At 53.0% G+C, this 26,463-nt stretch overlaps 1 protein-coding gene across 1 annotated transcript in view; it reads right to left on the bottom strand.

Annotated features, from left to right (window-relative positions):
- GALNT2 (polypeptide N-acetylgalactosaminyltransferase 2) overlaps window positions 1-26,463 on the bottom strand; it is a 191,553-nt gene that overhangs the window by 15,440 nt on the left and 149,650 nt on the right. The window contains exons 4-12 of the mRNA XM_053910186.1: window positions 21,685-21,783; window positions 21,129-21,196; window positions 20,846-20,911; window positions 17,204-17,325; window positions 14,653-14,740; window positions 10,956-11,043; window positions 10,250-10,353; window positions 5,405-5,531; window positions 167-259 (exon numbers count right to left, since the gene is read on the bottom strand). Of these exons, the coding sequence (XP_053766161.1) occupies window positions 167-259; window positions 5,405-5,531; window positions 10,250-10,353; window positions 10,956-11,043; window positions 14,653-14,740; window positions 17,204-17,325; window positions 20,846-20,911; window positions 21,129-21,196; window positions 21,685-21,783 (855 nt within the window). The remainder of the gene's footprint in view (window positions 1-166; window positions 260-5,404; window positions 5,532-10,249; window positions 10,354-10,955; window positions 11,044-14,652; window positions 14,741-17,203; window positions 17,326-20,845; window positions 20,912-21,128; window positions 21,197-21,684; window positions 21,784-26,463) is intronic.

Here is a 26,463-nt window from a genome sequence, read left to right as displayed (position 1 = left end):
CAAGGCCCTCGCCCAGTCCCGAGCAGAGGCTCCTGCTTCGACCCCCGGGCGCCTGTTCTCGACTCTGGAGGCGGTGTGGTTCTTGGGGTGCGGGCTGACCACAGGGCTCCCCCCACCCCCAAGGATCCCGAGCAAAGCAGCACGAGAGGGCGCAAGTTACACTTACTTTCCATAAGGGACGTTTCTGGCAGAAGGCACTGCTGCGTAATAGAAGTTTTTGTATTCGTCCATCCAGACCTCTGCTGCCCGGCGGGTGTTACTAGAAACAAAACAAATCTCCTTGAGCTGTGATCTGCTTCCTTTCCATCAGCGTCACGCCGTGTGCACTCGTCCGCTCGGAGTGCCACTTAGGAAGGTCCTCCGACGCCGGCCGGCAGCTTGGGCAGCGGCGTAGAGAGCGGGCTGTCCCCGCTCAGCACCCAGGCCCGTGTCTGCGGGTAGCTGGCATTCAGCGGGTGCTTACTGAACAAACAGAGCTCGCTTTCTCGGGTTGCGCGAAAACGGATTGTCAAAGGGCAAAAGTCGGAGTCAGAAATGCAGCACAGGCAGGGACTGGGAAGAAGAGACTGGGGCTGTACCATCGGGAAGGACAAAGCGTCACGGCAACAACCCGTGCGAATGTGTGCGCAGAAGGAAGCACCAGGGAGGACAGCCGAGAACCCCTCGGCCTCCACGGCCCTTCTCATCACGGCTCTCACCCTACCAGACGGCCGTGGCCAAAAGTTAAAAATAGGTAAGAATTCCTATTAAAAAAGACTTTTTTTGCCTGCAGACCTGAGCTGACAGAGTGTCCTGTTTGGACAAGGAATCGTCACGTGAAGGGGACAGCAGCTTTACGCCCCACACGTGGGGCTCTAATTAGCCACCCCGTGCTTTTCTAGAAGGCAGGAAAACCACATGCTTCAGTCTCAAAACCATGATGCATGATCAATAAGGCCGCTGGAACAAGCTACTTTTGCACACACGGCCTGTGTTAAAGGATTCACGCGCACGGATGTCCACATCTGACCCTGCCGGCATTCTTTGCAAAGCATGTATAGAGCAGCATTCATACAAGGAGCCTCTCTGCTCCCAAGTCCTGGACTCAGTTCCAAAGTAGACTCACCCCTCCTTAAGAATCCGTACAGAACACACGACGTTCTTCCACAATAAATTATTAGGGAGGCAGCGTTCACCTTGGAAAGGAATTCCTTTTCTCTACCAAAAAGGTCTCTTTTTAAGTAGGGAGGCTTTCAAACGATGTGAGCTACAATTATGAAGATAATTTCTAGGCGGGGCATACATCTTTCACCTAAAGCGATGCAGAGCCCCTTTTTCTCTTCCCGAGATAGAAGATGAACTGTTCCAAATGCCATTTACTAGACAGACAAGACAATACGAAATAACACGGCTGTCCTCTGATCTGGCAAGTTCCCGCTTCGGAAGGGAGGGGGAGGGGAGGAGGCTGGAGAGATGGACCTACCACATTAGAAGACTACCATCTTTGTTAATGAAATTGGCGATATTGTTTATTTTCGCTCTGTAAGAAAGACGTTCAACAACGGGCATTTAAAGATCCGAAGTGCCCGGGATGCTGGATCGTTAAGTATTATTTCTCAGAAGAGCCATTAAATATTCTTACTGGGATTCGGAGTCTTACTAAGTGGCCCATGCCTCAACTTAACACCCAGTCAATCTCCAACAGGCTGTGTGACGTCAGTCCTCTGGGACCGGGATCGCTCATCAGTTGGATGAAACGGTCAGATTCAAGCATCTCCTAGGTCCCTTTCAGCCCCGAACGCTTCCAAGGTTTTCTGAATTCCAATCACACAGTGGTTTTGAATCACCTAAGTCATTAACCCATTTCACAATCCCTAAACGCAAAGCAACATCCTTCTGTCTGCTGAATCGAGAAAGATCCATAGGTAAGACCCAACCAATAAGCTTCACGTGCTTACTTCGCCCCAGTTTCCATTCATTCATTCAAATATTTATTCAGTACCTACTATATGCCAGTCTTCTTGGTGCTACGGATACAGCGGCACCCAGAAGGGTCCACTTTGATTTATCCAGGTTTTCCTTGCCTTTGCTTCCTCTCTGCCCACCCCTACGCTCAGCGCAGACAGGGTAGCTCTCTCAGAAAGCAGGCAGCAAAAGAAGGTGTGAGTCACACGGGCCAGTTCTACTGCACGGTGGGAATAACAGAAAACAGTCCGGTAAGAAAGTAAGTTAACACCGCTGGGTTTCAATCGCATTGGTGAAGTCTCGCCATTAACTCGAAACCTAAAACCCAATACCCCTCTCTAAGGGATGTGCCCCACCGCCAGGCTGCTCTTCTGACTGGGGCCATCTCTGGCCTCCGGGTAGATTCTAATTCACACATACACTCCAGCACGCACTCAACACCCTACAGTCTCTTGAGGGGCCTGTAGGAAGCAAACTGGACATGTCATGACGTCACCCAACTGGCCCACTCTCAACTGGTCTTGAGGGATGTGGCTGCCACAACCAGAGACGTGAAGCAAGGATTTGCAGGTGGGTCAGAGCCTTACCCTTTCTAAAGTGCCAGTGCCCACATGTGCACACGGGAGGGGCAAAACAAGGCAGGATCCCACTGGGGCTACTTGCTCCATTCATTAACTCATTCATTCATTCATTCATTCATTCCTCACTCACTCATTTGCTGACAAACTAACCTACATAGGGGCGCCTGGGTGGCGCAGTCGGTTGGGCGTCCGACTTCAGCCAGGTCACGATCTCGCAGTCCGTGAGTTCGAGCCCCGCGTTGGGCTCTGGGCTGACGGCTCGGAGCCTGGAGCCTGTTTCCGATTCTGTGTCTCCCTCTCTCTCTGCCCCTCCCCCGTTCATGCTCTGTCTCTCTCTGTCCCAAAAATAAATTAAAAAAAAAAAAAAAAAAAAAAACCAAAAAAAAAACGTTGAAAAAAAAAAAAACTAACCTACATAAATGAGATCGTCCTCTGCGTGTTGTTCTATCGCCTCTTTTAGCATCTAGATAAAAAGATCGGTATGTGGTAATGCCGTGGAGTCCAGAGCCCGGCTCCCCCAGTGGCAACCTGGCTCAAGTGCTTTCCGGTTGTGTGAACTTGGCCGGAGGGATGACGCTTTCGCCGCCTCAGCTTCCCTTATCCCTGAAGCGGGGACCAATCAGAGTACTTCGTTCATAAGGTTTTAGAATGACGTAAGCTAATGTTGGCAAAGTACTGAGAAACAGCCCGACGCACACTAATCGCCACATACGTGTTAGCTCTCGTCGTGAAGTCCCAATTGTTAATGGTGAAATACTTACACACTTAATGCCGCATATCGGAGGAAACCAGAGAGAACGCGGAACTGGAAAGGGACCTCAGAAACCATCTAATTCGGCCCCCTTATCTTTTAGATGAGTCAGCCGAGGCAGAGGGCCGCGGAGATGCGCCGAAGGCCAGCAGATCTCTGGGGGCCTGGGTCAGTCTTTTGTCCGGGCCTCTGGTGCGCAGACTTCTCAGGGGCCATAAGTTATGGCGAAGAAGTTTCCCTTCTAAACGGCTTAAAAATGACACTGCATAAAGCAATGTTCTGTGCATGTGTATGTTAACGGATACCTTGCGCTGGTAGCGACCAAGGGCTTTAATACGTCCACACAAGAGGCTTTTGGGAGGAATCTCATGTTGTCCCCGGGAAAGAACAAACCCCTCACTGTTTATTTTGTGGAGCTCGCTGTAGAAGAAATACTTCTGTTTCTAGTAAAGAGCAGAAATGACGTCAGACGGCATTCGGGAAGGGACGTACTGTTGAAAGAGGGTAATTTGGCCGGAAGTTTTATTTGATACTTGGCCTCGCTGAAGGCTCCCAGAACTCAGACCCTCCGTGCTGACATTTTCACTTCTGCTGAAATAATTTTCACTTCCGGGTAAGAATAACGTGCGTGGTGTGCAACCTGCACTTGAAATCTAAGCTGTAAAACAGCGGACCAGAGAGAGGCTGTTTGTTCTCCCGGGCTCACTTCTGCTCTCTCTCCAGCTCTCCGGGTTCGGTGGGGGCACCGGGTTGGCAAAGCTGACCGCAGGCCTGGGGCTCGCTCATCATAATTCCCGGCTGCCGGTCTCCGGCCACAGCCAGGCCACCGTAATCGCTGCCTGTCGGCGCTCCGCTGTCACAGCCACAGCCCCGTCCGCGCCACCTTCTCTCTGCCTGGGCCCCCGCCCCTGCCATCGGTTCCTCCTGATGTCACCTCCTCACCACCCTCTGCCCAGAGGCCATGAACACTTCGCTAAAGCTTAAAACAGAGAAGTCAGATACCTGCTCAAAAGTCAGGTGCCTACGGTAACTCGCGCCCCCCCCCCCCCCCCCCCCCCGGCATCCAAACATCATCCCGAGTTTCCCCCCACCTACAGGGTGCTTGGCTGGGGCCGGTCGAGCTCTCCCACCCTGTCTACTGTCCCCTTATTCCCTAGGCTCTGGGCCCACCTGGTGGCAGACACCGATCTCAGCGCCGAGGACCTGCTCGTCCTGCAGGGAGCGCTGTCCCCCAGGAGCCCAAAGCCCCTCCCTCCCACCTCTGGGTCTGAAACGAGGGCGCAGAGGGTCCCTCCGTGTCCAGTCCGCTCCCGCTCAACCACGTGACCACCGGTGATCCTTCTCTGATCCTTCTCGCAGCATTTATCAGTGGCTGCAGTCTTACTTAGCTATTCAGATGTGGGGCTGACCGCTCCCGGCTCCCTGGGGCCAGGCTGGCCACGGGCCTGCGTGCCGTTTTATCTTTAGCATCTGGAAGAATTCCCCAGAAGACACCCGTAGGCCCACGATGGGTAATTGGCCTGTCTTCTTCAGAAAATTCTTGATTTGGTATCTTCACGTTTGCGAAGATATTTCTGTTATCTACCATAAATCATTTCCATACGCCGCGTCTTTTTGGCGTGAATTTAGTATGGCCTGACTTTCGCGTTGTTCACATACGGTGCCCTGAATGGTAATATATCAAGTTCCTCTTGTTCACAATAACGTTTTCTCACACATTCTGCCAGCGGGGGGGCGGGGGGGGGGGAGTGTCTAGTTGTCTGAGCCTTCACACGGGTACAGACTGGTGTCATTACTACCACATCAGGATGCAGGAAGGCACGGTCACCCCGGACACCCCTCAGGCTGCCCCCCTGTACTCACGCCTCCACCCCACCCCTGTCTGCTCCCTGTCACCGTAGCTGTGTCCTTCTGACACCGTCCTAGAAACGGGATTAAACACCATGCAACTTGTCACTCAGCAGAGTGAGTGGCACCCGTGCTGCTGTGGGCACAGTCGGTCCCCGTCCTTGCTGAGTGGCACCCCAGGGAAGGACACCTGCTTCTATACAGCCCGAGGTTAAGTCCCGTCTGGGTGGTGGTGGCCACCGGTGTTCCTGTCCCCGCTCAGCCCCTCATAGCCACTCACCGGGCGAAGACGGTGCCGCTGCCACCCGGGAAGGTGTAGGGGTGCTGCTTCCGGAACACGTGTCCCACGCGGCTGCAGGGGACGATCTCCAGGCTGCCGCCGCACTGCCACACGCGGAACGAGATCTCTGAGGCGATGAATGAGACAGGGTGACTGACGGAGCCCTGGACTGTTCTGAGCAGCAGCCACCCCAGACAGGGTACAAGACATCCACCTGCCAGTATCCCATCAAAGGGCTCTCGTGCCCTCGCCTCCTGAAGGAGATGTGAACAGGGAGCCTGCCTCCTTCCAGAACCTGGTCCTGAACATTCTACGGTGGGGACACTGGACACACCCAGTATCTCCTGGCTCCATAGCACAATCAAGAAAGTATGTGCAGGCAGATCAGCCTGACTGTAGCGAATATAAGTTGCGTGCCTTAAATATACACAACGTTAAATCGTCAACGGCACCTCAATAAAGTTGAAGAGAAAAAAAAAAGAGACGGAACGAAAGTTCGTACTGCGGTTCACCAAGAGGGTGTCTCCACAGCAGTGTTTTTTTTACAGAAATGGGAAGTGGTGTAGACAAAAAGAAGAATGTCAAACAAACTCCCTACCCTGGGACACTTACTAGCTTAGATTTGAGCACAGATCCAAATTATGGAGTCAGCTAGATCCGTGTTACCAAATCCCATGTTTGCATTCAAGAATTCGGTTCCAAATTAAAACAAAACAAAAAACAAAAAAACAACAAAAGAGCATGCAGAAACGTTTTTCAGATTCAGACGAGACACCTGCAGACAAGTGTGATTCTCTGGTCTATTTTGAACATGGAGGGACTCCGGGCACAAGACCTCGCGTATCCGTGCGACATCACAGGTATTCACTGATGAAATGCTTGCCCTGAGTTCTTCACCAGCGGGTTCGTGATCAGGGGCTATTACGTCCGCACTTGCTTTGTATCGACACCGTGAGAAAAGGCACCAGGAAGGGGTATAAACATCCATGAATTAAAAAGCATGAAATACCCACAATGGAGCTTCGATGTCAGATATAACCGGCCACCATATAAGCCAACTTCCTCTACAGCTTATTTTCAGGGCACTGACCACGAGTAAGCAGCTGGACTTTCTCTCTTCAGGAGAAAACGACCCTCCCCTTAAATTCCAAAATTTATGCTTATCCAGAACTGTGCATTATTAGCAGGCTGCAAGTCACCTGGAAAGTTCACAGGTGCCTTTGGACTGTGGTAATGACCAAAGACGCCCGAGTAGCACAGAACCCTCAGAGCTGGCCATGGACTTCACTGGTCAGTAACCAACGGTTCACCTGCTTCGACACAGAATCTACCTGCAGGAGCAATGAGATGCTCAGGCCAACTTCAACACACACACTGCCCTGAGTGTCTGTACTGGGGAAGAGCTCGGCGCGTGGCTGGCTTCTGGAACAGCCTGGCACCCTCTGACCAGGCACCTGTCCTCCTCACCAACCATCTCAGCGACCGCAACAGTCTTCATGGTTCGTATAAAAGGGCACTTCCTCGGCATCATTTCACACCCGTAAGAACACGGTGAGGAAGCGAGCTAGAATGCACAGAGTTAGCAGTCACTGCTGGAAGTATAAAAGGGTCAGAAATAAGGTGGGATTAGGGCACACCACAAGCGAGCTGCTGGATAAATCCTCCAGGCAGAGCCCTGTCTGTGGCAGCAGGTGCCCAGACCGCACCGCTGAAGGCACGTAACACCCCCTCGGGCACGACGGGAGTTCCCAGGACTGGATCTAGCAAACTCAAGTAGGAAACCCCTCGTTGGCTAGAGAGGAGCGATCCATGCAGCTGCCGTGGGCCTTTCATAACCAATTCCCTCGCAGCCTTGAAAAATGTAGGGTCATGACCAACCCAAGTCTCTGCCGTGACGGGTTTCTGACTTTCTCCGTGTCCAACAAAGCTTTGAATAAGAAGTTCTCTGCGTTTCAGGAGAATAGAAATTTAAATATACGCTTGCCTAACTGGAACATTCGATCTGGGGGCTAGGAAGGCCCCGAGGCTTCCGTGGAGGGCATGTGTTAAACCAGGAAGGGACCCATTCAGAGACCTGGCGGGAGATTTGGAAGGCCACACAGAAGTACGACTACGTTCAACTCTGATCGCACTTGAACTTGGGGACGCTACAACTTGGGAACGATCACGCAGGATAACTTGGTGGCTTTTGGATCAGGCCACTTGTTTGCTTCTCGGCTCTGCTAACAACCGGCCGTGAGGTCTCGGGCAGGACCTCGGTCCTTCAAGAAAGCATGAAACGAGACGCACAGCGCTGGCGAAAGTCTCTAGGTTGCGCACCCGCAACTAACGAAACCGTGGCGCCGTGCCTAACTACACCTCAACCGAAAAAAAAGAAAGCAAGCACAAAATGAGATGAGGCACCGGAAGCAGTCAGCATCTGGCTAATGCTGTGGGGACACGGCACAGAGGACAAATCACGTGTCCAAGGAGCCTAACGCCTACGTCTCACAGGGGCCGGGGACCAGCTTCTCCGTCTTTCTTTTTCACTGCTTACGTTAGACTTACGTTGCCAGCTAGGAAAAGCGGAAGGTGCAGTGGTTTGGGGGGGGGGTGCACCTCGAGGTGGGCTTGGGTGTTACCCGGAGCACCCCTCCTCTCCCGACACACGTCCACACCCACCGGTGTGCACCCACCCGGCGCTCAGAAAAGAAGTCAGAGAGGTGCCAAACGGACTCAGATTGGGGACTTCTCTTGCTGAAGCCCTACGCCTGTTCACCCTCCAGAGCCAGTGGGAGACTCCTCGAGAGCGGCTTTACGGAGCCGGGCAAGGGAAGGGACGATGCCAGACGGCACCCACGCAGGGACTGTTCCAGCCCCTTCCTCCCTGTCCGGCCCCACCCCCACCGAGGCCCCTCAAGCCCTTCCGCGGGACCTCACTCATGGCACAGCTACATAAATACAAAAACCAAACCAACAAAAACTCCAGGGCATTTAAGAAAACGGCCTCCCCTCCCTCAGGTCTCTGGTGAAATGTCCCCTTTGGTATTTATATCGACACTCTTCGGTGACACAAAGGCTGGCTGCCACATCATCGGCCTAATCCGTGCTTTCAGCTGACAGCACACCTTTTGAAAACCACGGTCACCTAAGTGAAGCCCTGTCCTGCTGGGTGGTCCCGGCCGGCGAGATTTGCACGAAGCCATCAGGAGATGCCTGGGGACCGAGGGTGACGCGGAAGTCTCTTCAGAAGGTTAATCATTCTTCTGAAGCCTTTCGTGCTCAAACGACTTTCACACAAGTCCTCCTACCTGTCACCGTGTCATTAAAAAAACAACCAAAAGGAGTTTGACTCATGGTCCTTTGTCCCAGTGTTGTTACTGAGCCCAAAGAAGCTTTCAACATCAAACCGAGGCAGACAAATCTCCACAGAGGAGACGCCATCACTAACTTTAACATCATAAAGTCAGAGAAATAAAACAGGCGCGGCAAGCTTTTTTCTTCTAAACTAACAAAAAATGTCAAAGTTTCTGTTACGGGTAAAAACTCCTAAAACTGACGGTGACATCATTTGTCCTCTCCTTTGTCCCTGCCCTGCTTTCTCCCAGGGTTTGCCCACCCAAGGGCGGATGGTACCGAACAGCGTCAAGAGCTGAGGAGAATCAGTTCAGGACTGCCAGCAAAAAACGACGACGACAACGACAAAAAACAAAACCAACCAAGCAAAAATCAAACAAAACAAGAAATCTTTTCATCTCAATGCAGTAAGTATGGTGCAGGTACTAACCCAGACCAAAGTCTATAAAATTTCATTGTATAGAATTGGGCGCCTGGGTGGCTCAGTCGGTTGGGCGTCCGACTTCGGCTCAGGTCATGATCTCGCGGTGTGTGAGTTCGAGCCCCGCATCGGGCTCTGTGCTGACAGCTCGGAGCCTGGAGCCTGCCTCGGATTCTGTGTCTCCCTCTCTCTCTGCCCTTCCCCTGCTCAAACTCTGTCCTCTCTGTCTCTCCAAAATAAACGTTAAAAAATGAAATTTCACTGTCCCTAAACCTGAGGAAAAACGATTAGCATGGGTTAGTAAAAACAAACAAAAAAATCAAACTAAATGAGAACCGTTCACAAAGTAGTCAAGGAGGGATTAAATGCCAAGGCCTCTTCACGCCGTCTGATTTCCGGGACTGTGGTCAACCCCACGAGGCTGGCCCGGACTCACTTTCCACTCTACACGGCTGAAAGCAAATCCTACAGCCTGAAGCACTTCCCCACGTTTGTTAAGCTCGCTTTCCAAACCCTCGGGTCCACACGACTTTGAAAAGTTTGCATTTTCCTTCAAAGACAGTGTCTGTCCTCTAGCATCCCTCATTCTAACTTAGGGTGACAGATTTTAACGCCCAACCCAAAAGGGGCGCCTGGGTGGCTTGGTCGGTTAAGTGTCTGACTTCGGCTCAGGTCATGACCTCACGGTCCATGAGTTCGAGCCCCGCGTCGGGCTCTGGGCTGATAGCTCGGAGCCTGGAGCCTGTTTCAGATTCTGTGTCTCCCTCTCTCTCTGCCCCTCCCCTGTTCATGCTCTGTCTCTCTCTGTCTCAAAAATAAATAAACGTTAAAAAAAAAAACAATTAACGCCCAACCCAAGACACCCTGAAGAGAGAAAGGTATGTTATCGATACTTATTCGGGGACGGACGGGGTCTGATGAACGGTGACTAACGTCTTTATAGCTGGTTGCCAACTGGCCGCCTGTATACCACAAGCTCTTGCCTAACAGCCTCTTCCAAGCTTCCGCTTTTCAGTCGGGCGCCCTTGCTGGGCGGAAGGCCACGGCTTCACCAGGCTTGGAGAGCCAAGATGCAGGCTCACACGTACCCAGGTTCTCTCCTCCCCACACGTCCATCATCATGTCGTACTTCCCCAGTTCTTCAAAATAGAGCTTGTCCATCACGAACAGCCCTCCAGCAATCATAGGGGTTCTGAAAAGGCAGAGAGGGTGGAAGGGAAGAGAGGGAGAGGTCAAAGGTCAAGGACAGCGCTCCTGCATTCTACTGCCAAGGTCAGGTCTATAAGGTGAGCTTAAAAACGAAGCCACAGCCACCGTTCCCCAGTCGGGGCTCAGGATGCTGTCGCTGTTTTTCCGCTGCTGACTTCAAATGCTTCCCACCTGCCCTGCTCAGACGCTCCCACAGCGCAAGGGGCCGGACCCGGTCCCCTATGAGAGAGTGACCACTGAAGCCGGGGGCACTCACTGACAGGTGGCCTTTCCGTGCCTCCATTTCCTTAGAAGATTACAAAGAACGATACGTATAAGCTCTCAGGAGACTCTGCAAGCGACCCAATAATATCAGCTGCCCTTATCCTGGAGCTGGTTCCTCACGTTAGATGCGACCCATCACCTCTGTGTCTCCTGGTCAGCCTGAGAGGCAGTTAACTGAGCCCCTACTTCCTTCCCAGTAGATGCCCTGAGAACTCAATGTCAAGTGCCAGCAGGGAGAGGAAGGGCTTAACTAAGTCTCTAGAAAACACGGGGCCTGGGGTCTCACCTGTGAGGGCACCCCAAAGGATGCCCGGCACTTACTTTATGGGGGCGACCGGGTTCCCCTGGCGGGATCTTCTCTGCTCGGGCGTCATGTAATCCCATTTGAATACCAAGTTCCAGTCAAAACCTGCCGGCCACAGAAAAGACACAAAACACAAGGCGCCGATAAGTACGAACTGTGCTCCTGCACCTCCGTCCCTCACGGCTTAGACGTATTTGTATTTGATGTTTGGACTGGACTCACTGAAACCACACACAGCAAAAAAAAAAAAAAAAACAAACAAGAAAAGAGCGTGACCACGAAAGTCGCAGCAGGAGGGAGAGGGCGCCCGGGGGACCTGGGCAAGAGACCGGCAGGGAAGGCGCATGCTGGAGAGGCTCCCTCTGAACAGAAAACGCGGGTCAGGCTTTCCTAGGATGAAAATGCCTGAGGGTAACGGACCCAGGGAGAGAAGGGGGGTCCGTGTGGAGACACCCTGCACACCCGAGGGCTGTAAGGAGGCGAGAGAAGAAAGAGGGACAAAGTCAAATCTGCCACCGGGCCTCCAACACTGTCCTGGGGCAAAAGAAGAACCCAGGGGAGGGGACAAGAACACAGGGTCCCTGGGCCTGCAACCTGGGATCCTCTCAGCATCTCCTGGCTGCAACCAAACCATATTGGGGTGGGGGGGTGCAGAGGGACCACTTTTTGACGAAAATGAGCCAAATACTTCCTTTGGCTGCCAGCGCAGCAGGCAGCAAGCTGCAATTTCTGAGAAATACGGCCGCCGTCCCAAGTCACTTCTAGAAGCCACAGGCTGCTTGGACAGCCGAGCGTAGGCCCGGTACCTGCCCGTGGTTTCTGATGTTTGTATTGCCGTGTCTCGCCCTTACTCAGAAGGCACCCCGCACCGAGCCGTGGGTGCCCACACACCCCACCCGCTGATGCTCCAGAGATGCACGAGGAGACCACTTCTTGGTGACAGGGGGCTCACGATACTGCGTTTCCAAGGGTCTGGCAGCTGAACCTAATTACTCTAGGGCCATCTGTCCTCCAGCTCTGTGCCATGGGGCCTGGACCAGCAGGGACCGTGCAAGGCCTAGGTTCGGATCTCTCTTCGGGGTGCTCTGAGGTCAAGGTCTGGCTGTCCCGCCAGCCCCCACGTCTGTAGCCTGAACAGGGCAGGGTGGGAGGCGTGAGCCGGGGGTCTCCCGGGCCAGCACGGTACGCCAGATGGCCCCTCCAGAGGCATGGGACCACAAAGGCCCCCCCGCTGGTACCAGCCGAGTGCCACAGGCTAGCAAAGAAGAGGCGAGTGGCTGGGGGGGCCAGGCGGCAGAGACGGGAGCCCAGGGAGGAAACTGAGGCAGGCCCCACACTGGCTTTCCCGAAGAGCCCAGCTCTCCCCGAGGCCTGCCTCAACCAGGGAAACGACAAACGTCCTGCCTGTGTGGTCAGCAGACAACGCAGAGGCCCCAGCGGGCCAGGTGACGTTACCACCGCTCGCTGCTTGTGAATGTTCATTCTTATTTTATTAATTTGGTCCAAACAGACAAACTATGTTAGGTTTTGAGAACGTGCTAAAAGTGCCGTCCTTGATTTTTTTCCCCCCTAAAGGGATCTGACAAAATGTTTCTGGAGTAAACCTGGTGCCTCTTCTTCTTCCGACCCCGGCAGGAGGCCTGAGCCCCGCCCCGCAGAGCATCTGGGTCCCTGCGCTGGCTCTCACACAGGAAGCTGCTCTGGGAGCAAGAGAGCCCATCAAATCTCCGCTCTTGCAAGTCCTCGGGGACGAAGACATTCTGAAGACCGACGCTTTCTTGATAACTAAGGATCTGTCCCCTTTAAAGCGGCCAAACCGCCTCACTGTTTGCCGAGAATCGTTTTTGAACTCGGTGTCTCCTGATGCGCGTAGAGCCCTCCCACGGCGACGGCCCCGATGCCGATGGCTCGGGACGGGGGACCTGCCTGGCCACATCACGGACCTCATGCCGGCGAGGCTCATCCCTTCGCTGCCCACGACACTAGCACCCCACTTCTCAGACGGGCACGCGGAGGAGCAGAGGTCAGCTGGCAGGTGGGGCCAAAAGCCGGAGTCGCCCGGACCGCCCCGGCATTCTGTTTCCTGAGGCTGCGCCCGGTTTGAGAGTTTCACGGTCTTCTTCTCTCCGTGCCAGGCCATCAGTGGCTCCTGTGTCTGTCCGCAACAGTCCGTCCTCCTGGCATCCACTCAAGGTGTTGGAAGACGGGCAAAGCGACCCCTAGGTTCACACAGAGCAACTGGGGTGCCGCTGGGCAGGTAGAAAAGACTTCGTGGACCGTAGGTGGGAAGGGTCGAGAGCAAAGACATTACACACGCAGAAGGCACAGGCTCTGACGTCTCTTTCAGCTGCTTTGAGCGGTCTCAGCTGACCTCCTGGCTCTCAGCCGGGCTCCGAGAGGCGTGACCGCCAACCGGCCGAGGTTCAGAGCACAGAGCGTTTATGACCGGGCGGTGGCAGAGCCCTGTGTCACCAGCCACCCCTGCCCCACCCCCACCCCACAGTCCCAGGGACAGAAAGACACTAGTAAGAGCCGCGTGTCACATGACCAGTCCCTTCGAGGGGCCAGTGTGATCCCTACGCTGCCACCAGCACCATGGAGCCCTGCATGAGACCGGCGTGTCCCCAGGCAAGGTCCAGGAGCCCGCGGGGGTCCACAGACCCTTCTGGGGGTCTGCCACGTCAAAACCGCGTTTATATTTACATGAGACCTTATGTAAGTGCCTCTTTCAGGCTCACTCTTTCAAAAGCCCATGATGGAGCTTTCCAGAAGCTGTAGGACGTACGAGATCAGCACTCTGATGGACAACTGGATGTATATTTGCATCGCCTCGTGTTTTAACAAGTTCTCGGCTTGAATTTCTAACCCAGCAAATGCCGATACGTGCAGCCAGCACGGTATAGTCAAACAGGGGTTCTCTGGGGCCTGTGATAATTTCTGGGAACGTGAAGAGCACGAGAAAAGTCACCAACGGGGCCCCAAGGGGGCTGGGTGTGACAGAACACATCCGGAGGCTATGAGGATCAACAGGAAGCTGGTGTGGCCACTTACACTTGAGGTGACCCAAAAGTGAAGCAGGATGTGAATGGTCGGCGGGGGGGAGGTGGGGTGGGGTGTAGGGGGGGACCTGCAACCAAGCCACGCAAAGGGGTAAAATCGGCAGGACTTGGTGACGAGCGGGCTTGGGTGGTCAGCGGGAATTGGGGATGACCCGGGTGACCCGGGCGGCAGGGCAGGTGACCTGGATGGCTCTGCCACCAGGGAGAGGCAGGCTGTCGCTGTCAGAGGAGCTGGCGTCACAGGCGAGGCAAAGCCAGGCCCGATGCTGAGCTCTGATGCTCACCGCACATGGCCTGTCAGCTCTGGCGGATCCTCATCCCAGACTCCGACCTGGGAAGGCTTAATCTTCCGATTAAAAATGACACCAGTCGTGTGTACTGAGCCACACGTGTCATAACAGCCACAGAAGGCCAACGAGATAAGAGAAGAATAGGAAACACAGGAAGTCCTCTAAGGGAAATAAGGCTATTTTTCGCTCTCTTTAGGAGATCCCACTTGTCGAGCACAGAGACACCCTTTGCTCGCGGCGCGTGCACCGGCAGCGTGAAAGCTGCTGTCACTGTCACTCGAGACGCTGAGAAGGAGCAGCGATCAGACGCCACACAGAGAGCAAGAGCAAGGCGGGGGGGGGGGGGGACCAGGAGCCGTGCTTACCGCCTTTGAGGTCAGCGGATGCCCCCACGTACTGAAAGTTGTCCATATTGATGACGTCGATGATGGGGGACACGACCCGAGTCCTGTCCTGGAACACAAATGAACAAAAGACAGGAGTAGGTATCACAAACAAAACAAAGGATCCCACCCCACAAAAGGCAGGCATTCGTGGCAGGCAGTTTCAGTGAAACCCACCGCCTGCCATCGCTAACCACGCTGTGCTCCAGGGGACCTTGGGGCCCCCCATCCAACGCGCGCGCCCTGCCCTCGGCCGTCCCGTGGACGGGCCCTATTCTGTGCCGAGCAAGGTCGAGGGTGAGCGGGCAGAGAGAATCACTCCCTGAGAGGAGGCAGCCGTGGGCACGGGGTGCCTCAGGCGTTTGCTGCCCCGGCTGGAGGCAGGGACCGCGCCAGGGTCCCCAGCGCGCTCTTCCGTTTTTCCCAGATGTCAAAACGCCGACCACGGGGCTGCTTTCATCCTGACAGAATCTAAGCTCAGCTGCACTGAAACATGAGAACTGTGAGCTGCGGCCTTGGGAGTGGACTCCTGGCCGAGACACCCACACGGCAACGCTAGGGCATGAGCAGAGCTACCGAGTATTATTCCGGCAGAACGGAAGCCAAGTCGGCTAGAGAATTCCAGACTCTACGCAGGTCTTACCTGTGATTTCTATCAAACAAGAACATTTTTTCCCTTAGATGGAGGCATTTCTTTATGCCGCGGTTATTATTCTGGTAAGAGTTTGTGAACATAAGGCCTTTTAACCTTCCTGCCCTCTTTCAAACGAGATGCTTGATGCTGGGGACAGGCGCTGCCCCACGCGGCTAGTTAACGGAAGAGGAAGTGCTGTCCTCCAGCCATTTACAGAGCCCGTGTTAACCAGGGGAAAGACTTCGAAAAACAAATTGGTAACAGAATCAGCAGAGCTAAGAGCCTAATACATCACAGGAACACGTAAAAGAACAGTATAAAGTTCTGACATCACCCAGGAGCGAGTTTACGGGACACAAGACCCCGTGCGCTGAGAAGGGAGAATCAAGTCTTCCCTTGCCTGGCTCAGTCCGGACCTGGGGATGGGCACCAAATAGCATAATTTGCTCTCCTTCTCAGTCCACTTCTTTTGTTTTGACTTTTTTTTTATTTTTTTTTTTTAGTTTATTTTGAGAGAGAGAGAGAGAGAGAGAGAGAGCGTGAGCAAGAGAGGGGCAGAGCGAGAAGGAGAGAGAGAGAATCCCAAGCAGGCTCCGAACTGTCAGCGCAGAGCTCAACACGGGGCTCGAACCCACAAACCGTGAGATCGCGGCCGGAGCCGAAATCCAGGGTCAAACGCTCAACTGGTTGAGCCCCCCAGGTGCCCCTTGGCCTCTTCTGATAGGACTGGAATTGGTGAGAGTGGCAATTTTCCACTCCTTCTGCCCTTACTTGAGGAGAGAGTATTTGAAAGAATTCTGACAGTTTGATGGCAGAAGCCTGCGGTCTCCACACACGCTAATATCCTGGCTGTGGCCGTGTCCTCCGCGACCAGGGAGGAGTCTGGTTGTGTGAGAACGGGCCTGGAGAGGACGGGATTCCAGAGGGTTCTTCTCTCGGCTAGGTGCATGTATAGGTGTAAGAGGGCTCAGTGAGAGGGGATGCAGCAGAAACTGCTTTGCACCCCTGGCTGGGTCTCCTGCATGAATTCTGGATGTGTTATTAAACACGTTAACCCCCAGGTTCCTCGAGGGGCAAATGGGGTCAATACGTAATTTATCTAACACATAGTTAGCGCTCGGTGAACAGTCCCGAATATCGTGGCATCACTGATAACTGGGACACGGAGTCAAGATCATCAATACCGTCATAGCATCATCATCGCTGGTAGCTTGTGGTTATTGAGTATTTCATGGTTTAGTGCCCCTCAGCTACCCGTGTCACGCGTGACTCGTAAAAGGCCTCACTTGTTCGTTTCTGTACTTTCGTTAGGTTCGCTTTATCACCCCAAAGAAACCCTTTCTCAGTACGGAGAAAAGAAAAGTCAGGAAAGCAAGCAAAAGGCAAGCGAAATGACAAAAGGCCGAAGGTAATACCAGTGATGACGTGTCTGGAGACAGAGGTGCACAAAATTGCGCCCCGGGGCACCCTGACAGCCTCTAACGGTCAACTGTGCGCTCACGGGCACCCTGTTCTGCCACGAGCCGGCAGGCTGGGCTCGTCGGCGAGCAGCATGGCTGGAGGTGGCCAGCCTGCCCTCCCGGCCCTCTGGAGGCAGCGATGGCATCAGCCACTCCGAGCGCACTGGCTGGACGCCGGGCGCTGTCCTCAGCGCTCGGCCCCTCCTGAGCTCAGAGAGAAGGCAGACCCTCCTAAGAGGAAAGGGACCGTGGGAAACTGATCAGGCTCTCGCCAGCCTCCGCCGCTCCTCGCCTCCGACTCATCAAAGTGATTTTCTCTCCAGTGATAAGTTTCCTACAGTGAACGGAATACTCTTGGAGCGGTTGTGCCAGAGGCACGCTTCCCCCCCCACCCCTTTCCAGCACGCGGGAGGAGCCCAGCACGAGCCCCGGGCCTCACCTCAGCCACCCTCTCCAGGAGGGGCTCCAGCCAGTGCTCGTTGCACTCACAGTGGCTGTCCAGGAACGTCAGGACCTTGGCCTGGGCCGCATCGGCCCCCCGGACCCGTGAGCGCATCAGGCCTGCGGAAGCGATTTCAAAAGCGCATCAGAGTATCTGAGAAGAAGGCAACAAGACAGCACATACAGCATTGACATCCCCCCGCCGCCCCCCACGGCTCTGTGGCCCCCTTGCCGGGCACAGTCTAGTACAGAGTTGGGGGGCAGGATCAATCCTGCCCCGTGGTTACCAAGACAGGCTGCTGTCAGGATCTCCGTTCCTGAGTTCCTTGGAGGACGAGGAAGGCAACTTTCTTAGAACGACTGCCCTCTGAGTCAGGCCCTTAAGAACCTGAAGTCTCCTTTATCAAGCAACTGAACCGTGGAACTTTTCCGACTACCTTCTTCTGACGCAGCAACGGTTTTCTCCTTAACTGGGGCAAGGGAGGTGTTACCCAGACACCTTCAGGCGCTGGTGGTACCGATTTTAATGGCGATGACGTAACGCTCAGGGCGCTGCAAATAGCTCTGCCTGTCCAAGACCTACCACAGCCAAAGAACATCGGTGGCAAATCCCGGCTGACCGGGTTTTACAGAAAATTCGTTCCACGACAGGTCAAATTTCCAGAGTTTACGTACTGTGGTCTGTTAATAATATAGATTTTTTACTATCACGCCGAGTCTTATCACAAGTCGTATCTCTGTCACTGGATGACACGGCCATAAGTGGCTTTTGCTGCGTATGCCGGGCCTTCCACAGTGTCCCCTGTCATGATCACCTGGGGTTGTGCATTTCACAATTTCAGGTGCCTGTGACCAACGGAGGTCTGGAAGCCAGGGGATCCTCCTTCTGACATATCATCAGAAGGTCAGCAGTAGCCTAACGTTAGGTCACAAGTCTGTGTCATCCCCCTCCCTTCATCTTATCACGGGGGCATTTTATCACCTCACATCATCACAAGAAGGGTGAGGAAGGAACGAGAAGATATTTTGAGAGAGAGAGACCACATTCGTGTAACTTTTAAACAGTACAGTTATAAATGTTCCATTTTATTATTAGTTATTATGGTTTATCTCTTATTCTGCCTAATTTATAACTTACACCTTGCTGGAGATACGCATGTATAGGGAAAAAGTTTATTCAGGGTCCCTTACTATCCGTGGTTTTAGGCGTCCACTGGGGGGTCTTAGAACGTATTCCTGTGGATAAGGGGGCACAACTGTATATGAAGATGATGTGACTATTCACGACCCGTGAGGACAGCGTTTTCAAGTTCCTTTATACAGAGTAGTCAAAATGGGTTTTCAATGATTCTTCTAGGTCTGCATGCTATGGGAGGGGGAAAAAAGATAAAGGCTTCTAGTTCTGGTAATTGCAAAGTCAAGAGTCTTAGCTTGTATTAGACAAGCTCTTGCTCAGAGAAGAGTTATAAACTCTGACCAAAAGAGAAAAAGCAAGAATCGGAAAGGGCCAGACAGCAGTGAGAAGCAGGCAGCAACTGGAGGGGATTCAGTCCCTGAAAGGAGAAAATCACAGGGAGTGAAGCCCAGGGGTGTGTGGTGTTTCTCCCGAGGTTACGCTACGACCCGCTGCGACACAGCCTTTTTGGCTGGAGGTGTCAGAGGACAGAGTTCAGGGTTTCGAGAGGGGCTAGAAACTGAAAGGAGGAGATCCCGGAAAGGAGGTTCGTTCGTCCCAAATCTGGAGATAACCTCCTCAAAAATCCTCGGCTGACTCCTGAACTTCAGGCACAAGGGAGACCCCGTGGAGTCCGTGAAAAGAAACAATCAGAAGGCAGAGAGAACTGAGATTTCAGCCGGTAACCACCACGGGGACTCACAGTTTGGCACAGGGCTCCCACCAAGTTAGAAGGGCTGGGTCATCTTTGAGGCTCCCCAGCCGATTCTAATAAGCAGCCAGATGAAGTCACTGGCACATTAAAACCCCCACTAAACAAACCGAAGGCCGTTCCTTCGCTGCCATAATATTCACGCAACTGATTTTGTCTGACATCTAGTAGCATTACGAAGCACATGTATAGATGTTCAAGTACATGGGAGACATACATGCACACACGGACACCCAAGCACACACATACATTCCCGTGTGTGCTTTTTCTCACTCAGTACCACCCGCTTCGTTTGCTTACAGGTTTCCTTCCCACACTCTGTCTTCCCACAGCGGCCCCTCCCCCTCCCTTTCCAGAACAAAGCATCAACTCACGTTCTTACCCAAGTGAACATCCTAACTTAAAGCACTCAGAGGCACTGATGTCTAAGGTTAAACTCTGACAAGGCCAGCAAGTGATCTGTCAGTTATAAAATGCCACCATGAAAAATAATTTCTTTCTTTTCCTCCTCTTCTTCTTTTTTCTTTCTTTCTTTCTTTTTTTTTTTTTTTTTTTTCTCCTTGTGCTAGCAGGCACTTTGGGTTTCAATTCAAAAAGTTATCATGCAGTTTGTTTGGGGGCCCATGTAATGCAAGACTTCGGTTTGACCTCAAGGTTTTGGCTTATTCTAAGCTTGGGAGATAGACGCGAGTCCAGCAAATAGAGCTTCCCAAGGGCAGGGCTGGTGCCACTGTTTATGTATCTTGAACCTGAGGAACGAGGATCTTGGTTGGTTAAAACATGGTGCTGATCGCACTGTCCTAATAGGCTCAATCACTTTATCGCTGATGAAATTCCTGCTAAGAAAAGCTGCACGGATTGGCTCTGACCGGGCTGCACGGGAACCAGAAGAAAGAGTATATACGCTGATCCGAGAATACAATCGCCACTCCAGGATCAGCGGAGTCATCCTCAAATAACTAAGATAGCATGTTTTAAAGCTGTGCCGTCCTCCTACACTGAAGGAGTTCTCTGGACCATGGAGGAGCCTAGAATCCAGCCACCAAGCCCTTCAAACAGCATCGATACACTGGATGTTAATTGCATTGTGGTTTTAGCTTCCTTTCCGGACACTTCAAAGTAATACTCCCCCCCCCCCCACCTTTGGAGTCTCTCTCCTAACTGCCAATAAAGAGGACTCGATAAGCCCAGCTCTGGCAGACAAGACTGACCGCAGGTTTTGCGGCTGGCCTTTGCAAAATCCAATAAGCATGTAATTGCAGCAACATCTCCCTTTTTGGGCTGGTTCACCTTCAGCAGGCTGTCAAACTCGAATCCGTTATTTTATCAGATGCCGGGAGCCTGGCGTCACCAAACTTCTCATTGCTAAATCTTTGTTTTCCTTCTAAACTCTGGTACTCCAGGGACTGATAAGACTTCCTGGGTTGTAAAAGGAAGAGAGACGCCAATTTTCTAAATACATAAATAAAAATGTAATTTGAACTCTTGCCCTAGTATACAAACAATTTCAATTAAGCTTTGAATGTCCTCCCTCGGCTTTGCTGGGAGAGGCTCCCAAGAGGCTCCCGGAGAGAGAGAGAGAGACACACACACACACACACACACACACACACACACACACGAAGACTAGAAAGTTAATTGTTCTTTTATCTGAAACATTTCGGGCTCAGGAAAAGTCAGCATTCAACTGTCTTGATAATTGAATTAAGAAAAAGAGTTTAAAAAAAAAAAAAGAAAAAGAAAAAGAGTCTTACCTTCTCGCCGATCATTTCTGAGAACCCGCACCTTCTCAATTTTCCCCAAGAGAGCCCCGTCCTCAGCTAGGGAAAGAGAGAAGCAGAGAATTTGGAACCTCGTTTGCAAGGGCTCTGTATTCAAGTATTGTGATTCCTAGTCATCCGTGGGCGGATCTCCTGGGGCATCAAAGAGGCATCTCTTCTTTACACGGCCCAGATTTCTGACCTTTTCAGGCACTAAGGAAGGCCGGCGCCCAGGAGAAGGGCCAGGCAAGGGGCAGGAATCCGTCTTGGTACTTACGGTCATTGCTGTAGTCATCCACCAAGATGATCTCTTTTATGAGGTGGGGCGGGCTCTTCTTAAGCACGCTGAGGAAACAGAAAGATAAAGGTTGGGGCGCCTGGGTGGCTCGGTCGGTGAAGCATCTGACGTCGGCTCAGGTCATGATCTCACGGTTCGTGAGTTCGAGCCCCGTGTCGGGCTCTGTGCTGGGAGCTCAGAGCCCGGTGCCTGCCTCGGGTTCTGTGTCTCCCTCTCTCTCTGCTCTTCCCCTGCTTGTGCTCTCTCTCTCTCTCTCTCAAAAATAAATAAACGTTAAAAAAAAAAAAAGAAAAAAAATAAAGTTTGGAGGCCTTGTAGGGGTATCACTTGGGGTGGGGGATTCTCATGCGACGGTCCCAATCCTTGGCTGGAGAAGCCATCAATCAGCCACTCCTTGTGCTGCGGTCAGGTGACCCATCTGAACCCCCAGCAGACAGCTCTGGCCTGGCACGCCGGGGATGTCCAGCAGCCCTGCCGGGGACCACCGCCCGTATGGTGCAGCAGGTGGGCACTGGGTGGCCTCTCCTGCCCTTACCTGACCACTGTCCTCAGCAAGGCCGACCTGGCTTCGTTGTGGAACGTGATCACCACGCTGGTGGCTGGCAGGTCCACCCGCCACTGCTTCCGCTGACACCTGAGGGAAGAGAGACATCGTCCTCTGAACGCACCCGGACCAGCCTCGGAGAGGCCCTGGAGGGCACGAGCCCGAAGACCCGCCGGGATGGACGTTCTCGGGTGCGCCTGCTGTCTGCAGGAGGGACTGGCCTATTCTGAGAGAAAGTGACAACAGGACATAAGGAAGCAGAGAAACACAACCGGAGTTACACGTTAAAAGAGGATTTCGGCGAAAAGTAACATATTGAGAACATGTTTCTAACGCTGAGAGAGAGGAAAAAAAAAAAAAGCGTGTTTTAAAACAGGGAAGTCCCATCTCTTCCCACATGCAGATACACCTCTAGAGATGTGCTTTTCACAATTCACAGTGGTTATTTCCGAGGGGTGGAACCGACTGCGAGTCGATGTTCTTTTCTCATCTCTCCGGCAAGCACGTGGGGCCTCTTGTGGTTCTCGGCAAAGCTGTATCTGGAACCCGGCTCTGTCCCCCTGACTGCTCGGCCGCCCCCCAACCCCCCCCCCCCCCCCCCCCCCCCCGCCAAGGGCAGCAGGGACACACGCCTGTCACCCTGCCAGCCTGTGTCCCAACAAGGTAGGCGGGAGTGGTGCAGGCTGGGGCGGGGTGAGGGGCGGGCCCGTGGGAACTTGAGCCCGGCCGCTCTCACGGGCGATGTGAAGCATCCTGAGAGAATCCAGGGACCACGGAGAAGCTCCGGGCAGATCGAAACGAGTCACGTCTCGGGTCTGGCCTCCACAGACAGACACAAGACCGCAAGGACACAGGATGGCTGTGTTAAAAAACGGGACCCCGGCAGCTCTAGGTCGAAGATGCTAGAGACAGAAACGACCCATCAAGGTAGAGCCGGCTCAGCAGAAGCCGTCTTCAGGGACCCTTCAGGGCAGGCTCCACGGACTTGGAGAGCACAGAACACGCCAGCATAAAGGTGATGGTTCCAGAGAGAGAGCAATACATCTGGGGTGGGCTCACAGCCTGTCAGGACCGCCGGCAACATTCGGGCAGTTACCAAAATGATGGGACCACTGATAACCCGCTTGGAAAAAAAAGGCTGGGAAGACAGGAAAGCATCTTTGCCCTGAGGGAAACGGAAACAGTTCTCAACATCTTTTTTGTGTGTGGAAGCGTGCAAGTGGGGGAGGCGCAGAGAGAGGGTGGGGGGGGGGGGACAGAGGATCGGAAGCGGGCTCCGTGCTGACAGGTTGACGGCAGTCAACCCGATGTGGGGCTCGAACGCACGAACTGCAAGATCACGACCTGAGCTGCCGTCGGACGCTCAACCGACTGAGCCACCCAGGTGCTCTTTGACCAGCCGTGTTAACACCCCAGGCCCGAAGGGTGAAACGGTTGTGCCATGAGCCTGCAGGAGGGTAGGAACCTGTCAGGTGGCCCCCAACGCGGTCCCTCCACCCCGGCCTCTGCGATAGCTGCACAACCTTCCGTGAGGCCAGTGCATTTGACAAACCCTGTTTTTCCCTGTTAGCTCTTCACGCAGGCTACCACAGCTGTTGAGCGATGGGCTTCCAGAATTAAAGGGGTCTATCTTAAATGGCCAATCAGTGGGAAAGGGAGTCGGGTTAGAAACAAACAAACAAAATCTCTGGCGCCCAGCCACGGCTGAAAGCGTGTAAGCAGTGAAGGACCGAAGCGTTCACACTAAATTTCCATGACTGGGAAAGACGACCTCAGAGAAGCAAATTTGGCAAAGGAGCAGAAAAGCGGTGCAATTAAAAAGCAATGAGGTCCAGAATCGCAAAATGGGCTTCCTTTGTTTATTTTGGTTTATCTGGAGAGCCTGATTTTAATTACTCACGAGGACGCCGCATAATATACCGGTCATGTGTTTGGGGGGGGAGGGGGGAGGGACGGGAAATGCATTCTGGAATTAATAGCGGACCTCGTTACGGCTCCCGACAGCTAAGTCCTTAATGACAAGTAGATAGACAGGCTGGTTTTGTTGTTTTTCCTTTTCTTTCCATTTCAAGAATTAGCTAATTGTTGGCCGAAGGAAGGAAGGAAGCCAACTGGTGGATGCCAGGTTCAGCTGTAAACAAATTACCGACGAGTGCTGTTCCCCAGAACTCCATCCGTAATGCTAATGAGCAAGAACTCGCGTTAGGAGGGTAATACCCTCTCCAGTGAGGTCCCACCTAACACAGCGTGAGGTGCTGAGCTAAGCAGGTTGCGCCCTGACTTACCGAGCGGGCGACGCGGCCACGCGAGGATTAAAACTGGGAAGCATTTTTCATGCCCAAATCACAGTCCACTTAGCCAATCCGATCACGTCCTATTCTCCCAGTTTGCTGTTCTCCGCGGGAGCCTCATTCTCCGTGAGCGCTGGGAAGTCTCACATGTTTCAGGACCCAAAAGGGCTGCTGCAGGCACATTATTTTATTAAAACTCTTCTACGTGTCCATAAGGCACCACGTTTTGCCGGGATTTGGCAGTCAGGAAATTTAAGAGGCATCCCGTTATTTTTTTAAAGGTTATTTTATTTATTTATTTTTGAGAGAGAGAGAGAGAGAGAGAGAGAGAGAGAATATCCCAAGCAGGTTCCACACTGTCAACGCAGAGCCCAGCAATGGGGCTCAAGCTCTCGGACTGTGAGATCAGGACCTGAGTCGAAATCAAGGGTCGGACGCTTAACCGGCTGAGCCACCCAGGCGCCCCCAGGTATCCCATTTTCCAAGGCAGAGGGCTAACAAGCAAAAACGGAGAAATATCTTACCCCCCTCCCCACCATGAGTTCACAGTGGATGTGTGTATGGATGTGGATGAATTCAGATCCGAACTCCTCACGCTGAGCCAAGAGAAGTGGAGGGGGAGACGGGTGGCAGGGAGTGAAGAATTTCTTTAAATAGAAACGGAATCAATCTTGCATTTAGAGTCCCATCCTTGCCAAGCAGTCTTCACTACTCCGGAGCCAGCGAAAGGCGGCCCGATTTCGAAGATCACCAGGGGAGCTGGCTGCCGGGGGCACGTTCATACTTGAGCGTTCTTTGGGAAAGGAATACAAACTGCAGATTACTTCAAGTCAGCGCAGGAAGAGTGTGCGGCCAGTCCTGGCCTCCAGCTGATGCAAGCTGGAAGCGGTGCGAGGCCGAGGACACGACACGGGGCTCTGGGTCAGGCGCCGAGGACTGGAGCTCGCTGGAGTCTCCACGGGCCTGCTACTAAACTGGTCATTCTGGCAACTTCCTGTCTGGTCAAACGGACACGTGAAAAACTGGAGACAGAAGTTGTGCTTTGGTTTTTTTAAAATGCTTAATTTAGTTTCATACTTCTCTGAGACCACATGGCTATCATGATCTGAACTCGTGATTGGCTGGAAATGAGAAAAATGGCCCATCTCAATGACACTGTGCTCCTGAGCCCTTCAGGGGGATGAGGGGATTTGTCTCAGGGACAGACTCGTCTCTGATGCAGGTGTCATATTTGGGGCTGGTCACAAAGTTGCTCAAAGAACCAAATGCGCTGGGACGCTAGGGGCTCTGGGTAATAATGCGGACGAATAATAAGGGATGTTTTCTACGCCGCCCCCAGCACACCACTGCTCACTGTCACCCAGCTGATCTCGTATTTCTGCAAAGGGCCTGCGGTAACCTTGGTCACTGACTGTGTCATCTGTGAAGATGGCCCTCATAATCTTGCATGGTTGTCGGGAGAACCGAATAAAAACCTATGAAAAAAAAAAAAAAACTCCGAAAAGGGGAAAGGTCACTAATTGTAATGCAGGGTTAATAACAGGTGTTTGGTGGCTGTGTGTCATCGGTGCGGGGAGCTTAGCGTGGAGTTTTCTCTAGTACCTTGGAGTTGAGGCCGACGTGATGGGCATGGGACAGACAAGCACACATGATGGTCTACAGGAGGACAGTGTGGTCACTCGGTGGGAGAAGGGTTCCCAGGTCTCCATGAAAAGCGCAGTGGATAGAATGGTAGGGGGATGGAAAAACAGGCTTCGGTAAGAGAGAGAGTTCTAGAACCTCTACAAGGTGCAGAGCAAGGTCACGCTTATTCTGAGATGGGCATGATGGCCAAAAAGGAGGGTCACGGGAATGAAGACACACTGGGTGAGTAAGTTCCATCTCCCTGAAACGCCTGTTCAACTCAGATTTTGTAAGGAAAATACCGAGCAACTTGATCGATGAGTAGTTAATTTAACAATTAAAGTAGTAATTAAGCATTATTCGATGTTAGCATAAAGACGGGTGTCTATCATGGAGGAGATGGGATATGTATACCCTTTAAAAGAATAAAGCAAAGTTAAAAGCCACGTCAAGCTCATGAAGGCATCTTCTGGGTGCCCGGCACTCAGAGGCTGCTTGGCTCCTCTGTGAAGCCAGTAGGGCACTTCCAGCCGGTCCCGCAAGGGGGATGTGCAGACCCCAGGACCCTGAGCATTCGACACACAGCCCGTGACCTGATCACAAGTCGGGATTCTGGAGTAGGTGGAAATTTCCCGGCAACGGGAGCCTTGAATGATTAGTTTCTGCAGCCCAGACCTTACTGTGTGGCCCCCCAGCCGCCTTCCGGCCGCGTCTCTGCTTCCCGGGGAGCAGCTCAAGGGGAAAAAAACACCCGGCTGAGGCAAGGCCACGGTCACGTTCGAGGTTCTGGTTGCTGTCGTATGCATTTCTCTGTATAAATTGTGAAGCTGGCATCCTGGGTTCCTTCAATCTGTGA

The sequence above is a fragment of the Panthera pardus genome, unplaced genomic scaffold (assembly GCF_024362965.1).
Source record: "Panthera pardus isolate Hobbes unplaced genomic scaffold, ASM2436296v1 HiC_scaffold_22, whole genome shotgun sequence".
NCBI classification, from domain to species: Eukaryota; Metazoa; Chordata; class Mammalia; order Carnivora; family Felidae; genus Panthera; species Panthera pardus.
This window is presented reverse-complemented; position numbering and strand designations above follow the sequence as displayed.